Raw genomic sequence first — 15,644 nt, forward strand, 5'->3', positions numbered from 1 at the left:
AAGCCGGTGAAGTTTTGTGTTTCAAAGTCGGTCTCAAGAACTACTCAACCGATCCGTCAATGGCGACCGTTATCGCACTATGATAGCCGACCGCTTGATGCCTGAAATTGAAGTTCGTAATCTCGGTGACATTTGTTTCAACAAGACTGCGCCATTTCCCACACATCGCATTAATCAATGGATTTATTGAGAGAACACTACAGTGAGCAGATAATTTCACGTCTTGGGCCGGTCGATTGGACACCAAGATCGTGTAATATCACACCGTTAGACTTTTTCCAGAGGGATTATGTAAAATCTGAAGTCTTTGCGGATAATCCCGCTTCGATTTAGGCCTTGGAGCAAGACATCACGCGTGTCATTCGCCAATTACCAGTCGAAATGCTCGAAACAGTCATCGAAAATTGGACTCAACAGATGGTCCATTTGCCGCTGCAAGCATTTGAAAGAGATAATATTTAAAAAATACATGCCAAAGAATGTTCTTTCGAATGATAATAAACATCCCCCATTAAATTTGAAATTTTATCTGTGTTTTTTTCTTTAAAAAAGTAGGGAACCTCGTAATGGATCACTCTATATATATTATTTATCATAACTAATGAAATAATCATTTATTCTGAGATGTTCTATATTCTTATATTGGGTTAGAACATTTGAAGTGATCCAGTCTTAGATCTAAAGGGTGCTTTCCAGTGCACTCCAGTGACTAGATATCAGTCGGTCATAGTTGTCAAGGGGACAAGTTAAAACAAATACAACATTTTCTATTCTAAAGTCCAAAATTTTACCGAAATAGACACGCAAATATAAAATTGCTATCTAAACACATTGTTTGAGTTTTACATGATTACATTCAGAGTATTACATAGGTGGACGGTGCGATTAAAAAACCTCGTACTAAGAAGAGGATACGAAACTAAACTAACCTAAAATATATATGCATAGGAATATGATTATTCTCTCAAAAATTCTTTTGGATATTTTTTAGATTTAAACCAGACATCAAACAAACTCAATTTCTGCGCAATGGTAATGAGGACCGTTTACCATAATTTTAGCTCCAAATTTGATTAATTTTTGGTTTAAATATCTCTTAAAAATTTAATTTAATTAATTTAAATTTTTCGTAACTTAACCACTCTTTCTTACTTAATTTGTTTACTAATAATACTTAATAATAATAATAATCAATCAATTTCAAAGTCACAAACGAAGACAATAACATTTCTGGTTGAATTCAGTTCGACTGCCTAACTGCGCCTAGAACAACCCAAATTTTGACAGTGACAAAAGAAGTTGACATTCTTTTTCAATTAGAAAAACAACAAATCTACAAATGTAAGCGGTAGGCATAAGCAACTAGTTTGATTAGATATCGAGTTTAGTATGCTAATTACAAATTCATTTAAAGTTAACCATGAATTAAGTCAGCGCGTGGTTAGTGCTGCTGTGGTAGTTGGACCATTTAAACGTTTGTGTATGATACTCGTAGTATCTCTAGTTCCAAAAATAGATTTGGCGACCTTGCAATGCTTTACACCACAAATGCCTGCATTTAACAGTATTTAATATTTTAGAAATAAAAAAGCGATTGCCAAAATGGCCTTCCAAACGGAAGCTTACAAATTCAGACGCAGAAATTCTTTTGTATTGAAAATGTAACGCATGCATACATACAAATGCAGTTAGCTGTTAGTTAATCTTCTCATTTCATATAACGTGTATATTAAGATTTGTTTTTATGCACAAACAGAGTTGCTAAATTTGCATAAGATCGTTGTTAGAATGCCGAAATGTCTGAAGTTGAGAAAATTAAAAAAGTAATGAAAAATCATAAATTTGCAATTTGCACTTGTATGTATGCATTCTTCTTTTATTTTCAATTACTTCATTACTTCGACAAAATAATTACTTCTCTGCATGCCTTTTGTGTTTTCGAATGTGTGAAGACTGCAAAGTTAACAGTTTCGCTGCTACTACTTTGTTTCTCTAAATTCATATGTGATACATCCACCAATATTTTCAATTTAATAATATTTTCTTGCAGCATTTTAGAGTTCTTCAATTGAAAATTAAGTGGCCATTTCACACCTTTAATTGTTACAACACTTTAGTTTTTTTTTTAATATTTTTTAAATAATTTATTAATATTTTTAAAACGATACCCTAATAGTAAAAAAATAATAAAGTTGTTAAATAGACAAAAAAATTTAATAGTTTTTTGCCATACTCCTTCTGCTGCGTCCACTTGTGTATGAAGAGAAATACGAAATTATCCGCAAATGTATTTACTCAGCATGCATTCACTGCTAATACGAGATGCCTCGTAAAATATTTATGTTGAAACAATTACAAAGAGTTAATTACAATTGCACAATGAATTCAAGTAATCATAAAATTAATGGAGTTTAATGTATAAAGAAACCGTTAGAAACAGTTAGATAATGACAAGTATATGTGTATGTTGGCTGTCAAACTGTGCAATATTCGAAAATAAATTGAATACCTATTCAGATAGCCATTATTAAAGTCCACAGTAGGCGGACAAGGAAAAATATATATATCATAAAAAAATATATGTCATAGCTACTACAAAATCAAAAATATGGATATAATCTACATTTTCCTCTTAATTCAATGGTGTATATTATAGTTTTGTTCACATAACGGTTGTTTGTATCACCCAGAAATAACAGAGTTAGATATGGGGTCATATACATACAATATTCAAATGATCGGGATGACGAGTGAAGTTGAAATCCGGATGTCTGTCCGTGCAATCGATAACATGAAATATCTTAATGAGAAGGTTGCTTTCGAAAATGGGCAAAATCGGTTCACTACCACGCCCATAAAATGGCGAAAACCGAAAATACATAAACTGTCATAACTAAGCCATAAATAGAGTTATGAAAGTAAAATTTGGTACAAAGGATCGCATTAGCGAGGGGCACATTTGGATGTAATTTTTTTGGGGAAGTGGGCGTGGCCCCGCCCCTACTAAGTTTTTTGTATATATCTTGCAAACCAATGAAGCTATATAAACGAAACTTTATGCAGTCGTTTCCTTTTACAATCCAAAAATGAAAGAAATCGGATCATAACCACGCCCACCTCCCATACAAAAGTTAGGTTGAAAATTACTAAAAGTGGGTTAACTCACTAACGAGAAACGTCAGAAACACTAAATTTTACAAAAGAAATAGTAAAAGGAAGCTGCACTCAGATCTTTTTACAAAATGGAAAATGGGCGTGGCATCGCCCACTTATGGGTCAAAAACCATATCTCAGGAACTACTCGACCGATTTTAATGAAATTCGGTATGAAATATTTTCTTGACACCCTGAAAATGGGCGAAATCGATTCACAAGCACGCCAACTTCCAATATAACTCAATTCTGAATTCCATCTGATTCGTTCACTTTATAATATATACATAGGGAACCAATGAAGATAGCGGAATAAAACCTTACACAAATACTGTATATCATCTGTGGCTTCATTTATGGAAAATTTTTCGAAATCGGACTATAACTTTTCAAGGCCCCGGATATCTACATGAAGAGCTCAGTGCTTAAGGGTTTTTTTCACCGAAAATATTTCAGATATAAAGATTAATTTAATAAGATAAGACAGATTAATTTAATTCAGAGGAAATTTTTTTCTCCTAATTGTGTGTCTCTGTTCCAAAAATGATTAAAATCGGATCAGAACTTCCCTTAGCTCCCATATACCTAATTATGTGCGGGCTTTCTTTCGCATATATCGGTTAATATGTGAGATATCTTGGCAGAATTAAGTGGGCACATAGTCTATAATGTAGCTTGGTAGGGAAAATTATTGAAATCGGTTTAGGAATTACATCAGCCCTCATATACCATATATGATAATTTTCATTATTCTATTGGACTTTATGCCGACATCATTACATCAATAAATTGCGAGAGTATAAAATATTCGGTCGCACCCGAACTTAGCCTTTCCCAACTTGTTCGATATAAACATTGTTTATTTTTTTCGAAGATTAAATTTTGAACTTTCATAGCATCTGTCATATAAGCTTGAACGAGAAAATTTATACATTAAATTAAGGGTTTTTAAGTAACTATATACTGTAATTAATAAATTATTAAACATAATAATTTTTTCGAACTTCGAAACCAAATATTTCGCCTTTGGAGGCTAACTTCGAAAATCGTGCAAGAAAAAAGAGTCGATTTTGCCTTATAGTGTAATAATAAGAAATCATTCGAAAAACTTGATCATTTAATTTTCGGTACATGGGAACTAAGGGCTGATATGTTTATAGGAAAGGGGTACTTACATCTCAGGAACTACTCGACTACTCAATATCAACGAAATTTGGTTTTCTTGACATTATAATGTTATGGATGTAAAAATGTTCGAAATCGGTTGACAACCAAGTCTGAATTCCATCTGATTCTGTTCATTTTACAGTATATAAATCAAGAACCAAAGATATTTTTAACCCAAACACAACACATTTGAGTGGTGGCATCACTCATTTAAAAATTGTCGAAATCGGACTATACCTTTTCACGGCTCCATATATCGAAAACCTCAGTGCCAATGTATATCTTTGTAGCGAAAATAACGGTAAATCTCTCAGATATTCTAAAGAGATTCAAAAGAGAACCGTTTCTTCTCTCTGTGCCAAAAATATGTTAAATCGGGACATAACTTCCTGAGCTCCCATATACCTAATATTTTAGTTTTGAAACAACCGGTGAAATTTATACCGTAAATATCGATTAACATGTAAAATATTTAAGAAAAATTAAGTGAAATTAATTTTTAATATAATGTGGCTTGGTACCAAAAATAGTTGAAATTAGTCCAAGAATTATCCCAGCCCTCATACACTATATACAATGATTTTCGCTATTTTAGAGGACTTTCATCGAATATATAGGTCAAATTATATCTTATCTATCATAATAAAATTAAATGATTGAATTGAAAGTATAACAACTTCGATTACATCCGATCCATTGTTTACTTATTCATTTTAAAATCAAGTAATCTTATTGTAGACTTAGTTAATATTCAATTTCCCCTTTCCTCACATTTTCAAATCATGCGACAGTTATCCTAGATCTATTGAAGGACAGGGTCACTGAAATGAAACATGTTTCTTTCGACAATTTGGTCACTTCGGCAGCATTCCCACACTCAACGACTTTGCCACTGGACACATACTTGAACATATGTATGTATGTATGTATGTATGTAAGTCTCCATTAATATAAAAAGAGGAAATATTAATTTGACAATAACTATGTTTAAGTATGTATGTACATATGTATAGCTATGTTGCTAAGTACTTGTAAAGTCAAAGTTACGGAGCACATCGAGACATAACGTCTGTTTGGCATTAGAATAATAAACATACATACATACATACATACATACATATAGACACTTGTACACGAGCGTAAACTCATATAGTTCGCAAATTCAAACCTCCAAAAAGACATACAAACAAAGTCTGAAGCATTTTTTCAATGAATAAAAGCAAAAAGAAGCTCTCTGTTGGCCGAAGAAAAGAAAGCAGCAGGAAAATATTAAAAGCGAAAAGTAAAAAATAAAAAAAAAAACCAAAACAACTAACAGCACACAACTACATATATACATAAGTATGGCAGCATGCAAGTAGTCATGCGCATGCGCAGAAACCTGTCTTTTGAACGCCAATACATTGAACTGTCGAAATGTGTATTGACTTGTGGTCCATATACCGTACGCCGGACATTACACACTTTTGACCCACAAATATTGCATTATTTGAAATTCATTGATTGAAAGGGCATGACGAAATGTTTCCCATAGAGCTTTCATCATTTTTACATGCAAACATTATTATAAAGGTATATTTGTAAAAATTTGGGTTTTGAATATGGGTCTCGGAGTGATTGGATTTTCATATACATATGCATCTTCAATTATTAAGACATTATATACTATTATATATGCATATACTGTTATTTATATTATTAAAAGTGCTGAGAAATACTTTGTAAAAAATAAAAAAATATTAAATACGTCAGTGGATCCAATGAATCGATCGAATGTTGAAAATGGTTACATGACATTCCAAAACATCTATAATCTGTCAACTGTGATCCAAGAATGGGAGAAATATTTTTTTCAATTTTTTTGCCGCCATAATTCGGTATTTTCAGTCAAAAAACGGTAATATTTCAAAAACCACACTGTTTTCTAATTTTGTACCCTTTCTTGTTACATTTTTCTACACACAAAAATATTTCAAATAAAAATAGCCTACTTTATGAGGCAATTAGCAATTAATGTTGTCATCTAACCTCTTCGGGCATAATTTACGCTCGCAACAATAAAAAAAATTGTACTCTATGCCCTAATTCGAGGGTTAACACTATAAATCTACAAATACACACATTTTTGCTTAATTTGTACTTCGCCGTGTCCGCCCATCTACCTGCATATCGTACTCGTATGTACTGTTATATTACTCACTTTAATATTGTTCACGTTTTTAATTATATTCATTAACGTCTGCTCTTGTGTATGCTTTCTAGATTTTCGTACAACTTTTCGTATCGCAATAACGATGCTATTGCGTATGCTTGTGAGCACGTACAGACATACATATATAAGTTTGTTTTAATGTACATGTGTGTGTGTGTCTTTGATGATCACCTGTTTATTCGTTCATACTTCACAATTAATAGTCATAAGGGTCACATTTATTTTTCTAAGCGTGATGCAAATACATACATACATACATACAATGTGAATACATACGCATATGCATGTAAATATGTAAATATGAATATTGAGAGCATTGATTTCAAGTACATACATACATCTTTTTGATGTCAACCAAGCTGATATCAATTCATTAATGTTGAAAATGTCAAGTTGACAAACAATACATATGCACCTATCGATAAGATGCAACGAAATTGCGTGACGCAACGAAATTCCGTCACGCTTGCCATGTTGCGCGCTGATTCGGTTTGAATAATTTTCTTCATACGTTCAAAATAACGTTATTTAAACTAAAAAAAATTGCAGAGTTGCCAACTGTCTATATTTTCTTAGCTCAATTAAATTGTTTAAATTAATGAAGAATTGTATTTTCAGCTTCAAACGAAAACTAGGTTGTCTGTCACTAATTTAAATTTTGTTTCTATTAAATCTAAGTAATAATGCAATTTGGGTATCGACTTAATTCGTGGCAAAAAAAAAAACATTTTAAAAAATTTATTTATTACTTATTTAATATTTTGATATATTTTTTTAAATTAATAAAATTTTTGTAATTGCAAAAATATTGTAGGTTGGTTTCCAAACTAAAGAAATTTAACATGTGTTGCAGTATATGTTTTTGTGGAGAGTTGCCACCCGTTTAAGATTTATGGAAAATTTAATTACTAAAACATAAAAGTCGCATTATTTGGGTATCATCATATTTTTTTACAAAGAAGTTTACAATACTTTTTATAAAAGTATTGCCACCTGTTTTAATTTTTTTTATTAAATTAAATTAAATATAAAGAATAAATAAAATTAATTAACGAAATGTGACTATCATTAATCTATTATCTATTAAAATATATTTTAGAAGGGTTGCCAACCGTTTAAATTTTATAGAAAATTAAATTTTTAAAACAATGAAAATGGCATTATTTTCGTATTCAAATAATTGTTTTAAATAAGTTTATAATATTTTTGAAAAGTGTTGCCACCTGTTTGAAATCTTTCTTAATAAATTAAATTAAATTGAAAGAATAAACTAATTGATTAACCCAATGTGGCTATCAAATTTAATGTGTTTATTTAAGCTTCCATTTAATTATATTTTAGTAAAGAGTTGCCACCCTTTTGAATGTATAGAGAATTAAATTTTTAAAACAATGAAAATCGCATTTTTTTGTATCAAAATAATTGTTTTAAATAAGTTTATAATATTTTTGAAAAGTGTTGCCACCTGTTTTTGTCTTAAATAATATTAAAAAAAAAAACATTAATTAATTAATTAATTCATTATGACTATTTTACTCAATTTTGAAATATCAGTAATTGCCACTAGCTGTGATATTACAAATGTGATTGCGAACAAATTGAAGCAAATTTTTCATTAATGTTTTGCCAGAAGAGATTACATGGTTTACAAATAAAAAAAAAACTGGTGCGTGGAGTCCTTACGCGCGGAAGAAGTTATACTTCTTAGTGATATTATATTATATAGAATATATATTTATAACATAATATTGTATTATATAGAAAACGAATTAATTAGTAAATAAACACTGTCTACAGAAATGATCCTGTGAAGTCTAAACTTTTCAACGGCTAACGCAGAGTATTTCAACCAAAAGTCACACAAAATAGTTGAGAATTCGCAGAAATGAAACAGAAACGAAAGAAAAATAGTGCGCAAGCATACAAACATACATATGCGTACTGTACTTATTATATATATATGTATACTAGGACAATTCACAATCTGGTGCAAATGGTCTTGCATATTTGCAATTGCAAATGAGCGAGGCATTCTACAAAAACAAGAATTGCTCAAATAGCATAAGCATGGCAAGTGCTTTAAGTTCTCTGTTTTACTCTCATTCACTCTCTCTCTCGCGTTATTTGTTCAACGCTATTCCCTCTCCACTGAAGCGTTAAACAATTATCGCAACCTTTTCCAAAGTCGTATAAGAAGTATAACTTCAATAAACGCATCAAAGGAAGGAACGCATCTTTTATGAAATTATGAAGCAATTCGGATAAAACACTCGAATTCTGAGTTAAACAGTGTATATATATGCTTATTAATTCCATACAAATATCGGGAACAACATCAGACTCAGCTGAATTGGGCTAAATAAATTCATTCAAATATGTTTATACAAATATTCCTGGACTTTTATTATGAAACTTTTTCAAGATGTTACCCAAAATTCAAATCAACCAAACAAATTAGATTATTTTTGTACGTTTTCTGTTTCCGTCTTTATATATAATATTGATGAAAATTCAAAAATTTTTCATGCAGCCGGTTTTTCGGTGTCGCCAACTTCACTTGCTGCTGAAGGTTGCTTGGAAGCAGTACCTGCTGTAGACGCCACTTCAGCCTCTTTAGCTGTTTCTGCTTCATTCTTAAGTATACTGGGACTTTTTTCTTCAGACTTGTTAGCTTCCTCTTTAGCTGATCCTCTTGGAGGTTCATCTTTAATTAAACTAGAACTTTTCCCCTCCGCCGCCGTTAGCAATGTCTCATCTTTAATTATTGTTTCTAAAGTGGACGATTCAGTCTTTGGCAAATCTACAACAAATGGATAAGTGCCCGATTCATTAGCATTATCCTTACCTTCAGTACTCGGCATAAGACCACTCGAATTGGCGACAACTGCAGCGGCTGCCGCCGAGAGACGACCGGCCGCTTCAGGCATAAGGCTTTCCCACTGAAATTCAATATTAAACTGGCACAGTGAGTGTTGTATTAATTAAGTGGTAAAAGATAGTTATACCATCATAAAAATGCCAATCGCTATCCAGAAGGCTAACACCAATACTAAGACAAATTTTGAAAGTTCAAGGAAAACGAATGAAATCGGCCCCAGCGTTATTCGAACGATGATTGTTCTCAGACAGTAAACCACATTTTCTACGGCGTTCGCCATAATTGATGTTGGTTTATTTATACCACAAGCACTAAACTGCGAAATTTTGAAAGTTTTTTTTCGAATTTTTTGAAGAGAAATTTATTTATTTATTTTGCTTTTTTTTATAAGTGTCTAACCGAATTTGGAATTGATTTCGAATTTTAGTTTTGTGTTTTGTAAAAAATAAATAAAACAAGAAAAAACGTTAACTTCGGCTGTACCGAATATACCCTTTACAAGTGCATTTCTTTTAGTAACTATGTGTTTAAGCAAATCTGAAGACGTAAGAAAAAGTAAGTACAAAAAAAGAAAACATTTTACTAATTCTTTTCAGCCGGTTTGCTTGCTAGAAACATTAAGGTTACATAGTTAACCGATCTGCACAATTTCTTCGGAGATTATATTATTACCTTAAGCAGTAATCCATGTCAAATTTCGTGAAGATACCACGTCAAATGCGAAAATTTTCCATACAAGCCATTGATTTCGATCGTTCGGTTTGTATGGCAGCTATATACTATAGTGAACCTATCTGAACAATTTTTTCGGAGATTAAATTATTTCTATGAACAATAACTCACACCAAATTTCGTGAAGATATGTAGTAAAATGCGGAAGTTTTCCATACAAGCCCTTGATTCCGATCGTTCAGTTTGTATGACAGCTATATGCTATAGTGAACCGATCTGAACATTTTTTTCGGAGATTAAATTATTTCTATGAACAATAACTCACACCAAATTTCGTGAAGATATGTAGTAAAATGCGGAAGTTTTCCATATAAGCCCTTGATTACGATCATTCAGTTTGAATGGCAGCTATATGATATAGTGGTCCGATATCGGCAGTTCCGACAAATGAGCAGTTTCTTGAAGAGAAAATAACATCTGCAAAATTTCAAAATGATATCTTAAAAACTGAAAGACTAGTTCGTATATATACAGACAGACAGACAGACGGACATGGCTAAATCGACTCAGTTCAACATACTGATCATTTATATATATACTTTATGGGGCCTCCGACGCTTCCTTCTGGGTGTTACAAACTTCGTGACAAACTTAATATACCCTGTTCAGGGTATAAAAATATTTTAAATAACATAACTATAACGTTACAATGACGAATGTCCCTCGGAAATATCTAAAAGTGTTTCAAAATAATATTTGGAAGTAAAAGGTCTAATATTAATTTAATAATTTTACAAAAATATCAAAAACATTATATTCATGGAAACATAGCATTTGTATTCTATGTTATTAACTGTTTTAACAGAACAATAATAGTGCGACATCTCGATGTAAAGCTGCCTGTATCGCTGGCTACTTAAAGTTTCACCCACAGATGACGCTGTCATAAGCAAACAGCTGATTAATGGTTTATCTTGACATTTACGCCTTCAAGTTCATATTTATTTATCGTAAATTACTGATAACATTTATTTCTAATACAATTATATTTTTTACTACTTTTTAAGAGTTTAACTAATCTTGTAATCATCAACGTTGCATAAAAATTTCCATACAACGTTTGAACTCTATGATACGCGCAATGTCGGATGTGAATGTCAAAGCGGGCATAGAATGCATTTTAAAACGCATCGATGAGGCATATGCACGCCGGCCGACGGTAAACAGCTTTAAATATATTTAAATTTGAACTATTTGAACTAATCTCTATATCAATTGTTTCACATTAGCATATTACACACCCGAAGCCGCAGCTGGTAGCGGTTAGCAAAACAAAGCCGGTTGAATTGATCATCGAAGCCTACGAGGCTGGTCAGCGACATTTCGGTGAAAACTACGTGCAGGAGTTGGTGGAAAAGGCGCAACATCCCGATATTTTGCAACATTGTCCGGAGATTAAATGGCATTTTATTGGACATCTTCAGAATAACAAAATCAATAAAGTAAGTCTAATGCGGTCTAGTAAAATAAAGTGTAATAAACGTATACGTCTGTCCATATTATACCGAGTTCTATCTTGAGCTTATATATAAATTGTTTGATACTCTTGTATAGAACTGCAAAAAATCTCATCCTTTATCGTAATGAAGACATTAAAATAGTTTTAAGACTGTTTTACTAAATATCAGCTGTGAAACTGTTGCATTGACCCTTGACCCCAATTATATTAATTATCAAAATAAAGTGTGTTAATTAATGGTATTAAATTTATATTAATCGCTATTATTAAATTTCAGGTACTCAAACTACCCAATCTATATATGATTCAAACTGTTGACAACGAAAGATTGGCCAATGGACTAAACACCGCTTGGGAAAAATTCCAAAGTGCTGATAAAAGACCACTTTCAGTTTTAATACAAATCAATACTAGTGGTGAAGAAGGTAAAAAAGCAATTTTAGTAACCAATAATATTTAACAACTTATTAACTAAAAACTCAATTTATCAGCTAAAAATGGCGTGCCACCAAGCGAAGCTCCAGCACTGTACAAGTACATAAAAGACAATCTAAAAAATCTGCAATTAGAAGGTGTTATGACTATTGGCGCATTTGGCTTTGACTATACAACTGGACCGAATCCCGATTTTATTTCGCTGATAAATGTGCACAAACAAATATGCGAAGAGTATAATTTGGCACCAGAGGCCGTGCAGGTATCCATGGGCATGTCGGATGATTTCGAAAATGCGGTAAGAGTTATGTTTTCACTATATTTGTTTACACTTTTTTAAGCGATATTTTGCAATCACATGCTTACATTATGATTTTCAATTTACTTAAGATTGAAGCTGGCAGCACCATTGTACGTGTTGGAAGTGCAATTTTCGGTTTTCGTGCGAAAAAGAATGCTTAATGGACTGATTTTTTGCTTTGAATGTGAATATATTTTAAAACTTTGACTTCCCAACTTCCATAACATAATGTTAAAAATAAGTATTGGACTTAATATGATGTTTTTGTAGTTGTAAAGTTATATAACCATTGTTATAATAAACTGTGTAATGTGTTTAAAAGTTCCAAGTGTTACTAATATATATACATATATACATATATATTGGCATATCAAAAAGCTAATTTAATTAAGCAAATATAAATAAAATTGTTTGATAATTGAGAAGAGACCATTTATTTAAAATAATAGTGATTTTTTTATAAATAATAAACTTTCGAAGTATAAATTCACTTGAAAAGCCATAAGGTAACAATCGGTTTTTGTTGTTGTAACGGTTATCGAGTGTTGTTTGAATTGAAAAGCGTAAATCGCTTAATTCAAGCTTATATAACAGAATCTATGAAGTGTCAAAGTGAGATCTTCAAAAAAACGAAGGAATTATGTATCAAACAGGCAAGGTAGGACTAAGTTCGCGAGTAACCGAACATTTAATACTCTCGCAATACAAAACACAATTGTGATTATATATTCGGCATTAAGTGCATCAGAATAGCGAAAATCATTATTTATAGCACATGGAAGCAGGTGTAATGCTGAGATCATTTTCACTCATTTCCGTCAGCAAGCTACATTATATGCAAGATTATACGTTCACTTAATTTTGCTAAGATATCTTATATATAAAACGATATATACGGTATAAAGTCCACTGGACCTTCGAAAATCAGTATATGAGGTATTTGGGGCTGGAGGAAGTACTGTCCAGATTTTGTCCATCTTCTGCACAGAGACACACCATTGTGAAATTCTTTAGAATATCTGAGATATTTCACCGATTTTTAGACGGGCGATGCTATACTATAGAGTAACTTCGGGTATTATGGTACACCTGCGTTTCTCCTAAACTAGGTACTCTGTGGGAACGCCTATTACGACAAAAGCTGTGAAATTTGGAAAGAGTAGATGAAAGTTGGTGACACTTCCGAAAGTTGTCAAATTTTCTTTCAATTCCAAAAAAAAAACACGGGATTGCTCGTGGTAGAGTTTTTATGAAGACACAACATTAAGTAATTTTTTCAGGTTATAACGGATTTTCCTAAGAAACTTAGTTATTTAACAGATAAATAACTTATCGCAATTAAATTAAAACAGAAAAGTTTTAAAGAAAGTGAGCTTTTGAATAAAAAATCCCTACTAATATTATAAATGCGAATGTAAGTTTGTTTGTTACGCTTTCACGCAAAAACTACTGAACCGATCATCATGAAACAGTGTACTCTTGAAGGTACTAGAAGCAACATAGGGTACTTTATATTAAAAAAAAAATTAGATGATTTTTGAATGTCGAGCCCTCGACGAGACAATATGGATGATTTTGATAATGGAATTGCACGAGAGCTAGATTATGATTTCATAGCACTGCAACATCAAGTGACAGAATTAGTGCCTCAATTACTTCCAGAGCAAAATCATGTTTTCCATCAAGTTTTACGTAAAATAGACTCCGGTAGTGGTGGACTCTTCTTTCTCGATGCACCAGGAGGAACTGGAAAAACGTTTTTACTTAACTTATTATTAATGTCCGTCAGAAAAGACCAAAAAATAGCAGTTGCCGTAGCTTCGTCAGGTATTGCCGCGACGCTATTAAACGGCGGTCGTACGGCACATTCCGTTTTAAAATTACCATTGAATTTGGCACAGGAAGATTCGCCCATCTGTAATTTTAGTAAAAATAGTTCACGAGGTAGAATTCAATCTTTTAGTGTGGGATGAAAGTACAATGTCTCACAAGAAGGCTATAGAAGCTTTAAACCGGACCCTCCAGGACTTGCGAGATAGTACAGATATAATGGGAGGCATGGTAGTTTTATTGGCTGGTGATTTCCGTCAAACCCTCCCAGTGATTCAGAGGGGGACACCAGCAGATGAAATTCAAGCGTGCATTAAATCGTCAAGCTTATGGTCGACAGTTAAAAACTCCGCCTGAAAACGAATATGAGGGTGCATCTTCATAATGACGTGGATTCAGGACTTTACGCAGAAATGTTGTTGAAAATTGATGATGGTTGTTTAGACGTTAACGCTGAAGGCTACATATCACTGTCAAGAGAATTTTGTAATTTAGTAGAAAATGATGTGGATGTCATTGCTAATGTTTTTCCGGAATAACAACAAAATTTGTGTAGTGATCAGTGGTTGTGTGCAAGAGCAATATTAGCACCAAACGAGGTTCAGGGAGAAATGAAGGAATATTTGTCAATGGATACAATTATGGATACGGAACTAAGTACTTCATATCCTGTGGAGTTTTTAAATTCACTTGAACTATCGGTACACCCCGTCACATAAACTTCAATTGAAACTAAATGTACCAGTAATGCTTATGCGAAATCTAGATGCTCCTCGGCTATGTAATGGAACAAAGCTACGGATAACAAAATTGGGACAAAACATACTTGGCTACTATTTTAACAGGTGTCGGTAAGGGAAATGACCCACTGACCTTCCATTCCAATTTAAAAGGATTCAGTTTCCCGTCAAGCTTAGCTTTGCTGTTACTATAAACAAGGCACAAGGACAAACATTACAGGTAGCAGGAGTGCATTTAGAAAACCCATGCTTCTCTCATGGTCATCTTTATGTAGCCTGTTCACATGTATCCAGTGCCAGGAATTTACACAAATTTGCACGCGACAGGAAAACTTATAACATTGTCTACAAAAATATCTTAAATTAATACTTTGTATTTTATTTTTTTAAATTGTTAGAATTCAGAATTATTTATTTGTGTTACGGTGAAATATATTTTAACATTTGTTGTTGCATTTCAATAAGCATATATTAAAGTGTTGAAACTTCTGTCTGTAGTAATTTTTTAAAATTGTTGATCTCAGCAAAACAATCAAATTTAGTTATCATATTGACTCATTTCTATTATTATACCCTTACTCTTTATCTCTCATACTTATTTAATGACTCCACTGCGGGCGAAGCCGCGGGTAAAAAGCTAGTAACTAAATAAAATAGACAAGACAAAAGCGTCTAATATAGTACACTAGTGTCAGGCCAATTTGGTATAGTGTACCAGCCCTATGTTATTGTGGTTA

At 32.4% G+C, this 15,644-nt stretch overlaps 2 protein-coding genes across 4 annotated transcripts; one reads left to right on the forward strand and one right to left on the reverse strand.

The window, feature by feature from the left end:
• Positions 1 to 8,906: 8,906 nt before the first annotated feature.
• On the reverse strand, positions 8,907 to 9,844 carry LOC105209471 (uncharacterized). 3 transcript variants are annotated; one of them, XM_011179884.3, is made up of 3 exons: positions 9,538 to 9,844; positions 9,378 to 9,471; positions 8,907 to 9,332 (listed from the first exon to the last, which is right to left on the reverse strand). In XM_011179884.3, the coding sequence occupies exons 1-3, from the start codon at positions 9,688 to 9,690 to the stop codon at positions 9,055 to 9,057; spliced, it is 525 nt and encodes a 174-aa protein (XP_011178186.1). In that variant the 5' UTR covers positions 9,691 to 9,844; the 3' UTR covers positions 8,907 to 9,054. The 3 variants fall into 3 exon arrangements, with proteins under 3 accessions (XP_011178186.1, XP_011178187.1, XP_011178185.1); XM_011179885.3 differs by having other exon boundaries at positions 8,907 to 9,302; positions 9,538 to 9,843; XM_011179883.3 differs by having other exon boundaries at positions 8,907 to 9,471; positions 9,538 to 9,843.
• A 1,227-nt stretch (positions 9,845 to 11,071) lies between these two features.
• LOC105209472 (pyridoxal phosphate homeostasis protein) lies at positions 11,072 to 12,697 on the forward strand. Its single transcript, XM_011179887.3, has 5 exons — positions 11,072 to 11,301; positions 11,372 to 11,584; positions 11,879 to 12,026; positions 12,093 to 12,334; positions 12,427 to 12,697. The coding sequence occupies exons 1-5, from the start codon at positions 11,212 to 11,214 to the stop codon at positions 12,496 to 12,498; spliced, it is 765 nt and encodes a 254-aa protein (XP_011178189.1). The 5' UTR covers positions 11,072 to 11,211; the 3' UTR covers positions 12,499 to 12,697.
• Positions 12,698 to 15,644: the final 2,947 nt, after the last annotated feature.

This window comes from Zeugodacus cucurbitae, chromosome 2, assembly GCF_028554725.1.
Source record: "Zeugodacus cucurbitae isolate PBARC_wt_2022May chromosome 2, idZeuCucr1.2, whole genome shotgun sequence".
Classification (NCBI taxonomy): domain Eukaryota; kingdom Metazoa; phylum Arthropoda; class Insecta; order Diptera; family Tephritidae; genus Zeugodacus; species Zeugodacus cucurbitae.

Bases quoted from the DNA above. Each gene is read 5' to 3' on its own strand.
- LOC105209471 (XM_011179883.3), bottom strand. From the start codon at position 9,690: ATGGCGAACGCCGTAGAAAATGTGGTTTACTGTCTGAGAACAATCATC. The intron at 9,472-9,537 runs GTATAACTATCT...ATTGAATTTCAG, and splicing joins CGATTGGCATTTTTATGATG to TGGGAAAGCCTTATGCCTGA.
- LOC105209472 (XM_011179887.3), top strand. From the start codon at position 11,212: ATGATACGCGCAATGTCGGATGTGAATGTCAAAGCGGGCATAGAATGC. The intron at 11,585-11,878 runs GTAAGTCTAATG...ATTAAATTTCAG, and splicing joins AGAATAACAAAATCAATAAA to GTACTCAAACTACCCAATCT. The intron at 12,027-12,092 runs GTAAAAAAGCAA...TCAATTTATCAG, and splicing joins CAATACTAGTGGTGAAGAAG to CTAAAAATGGCGTGCCACCA.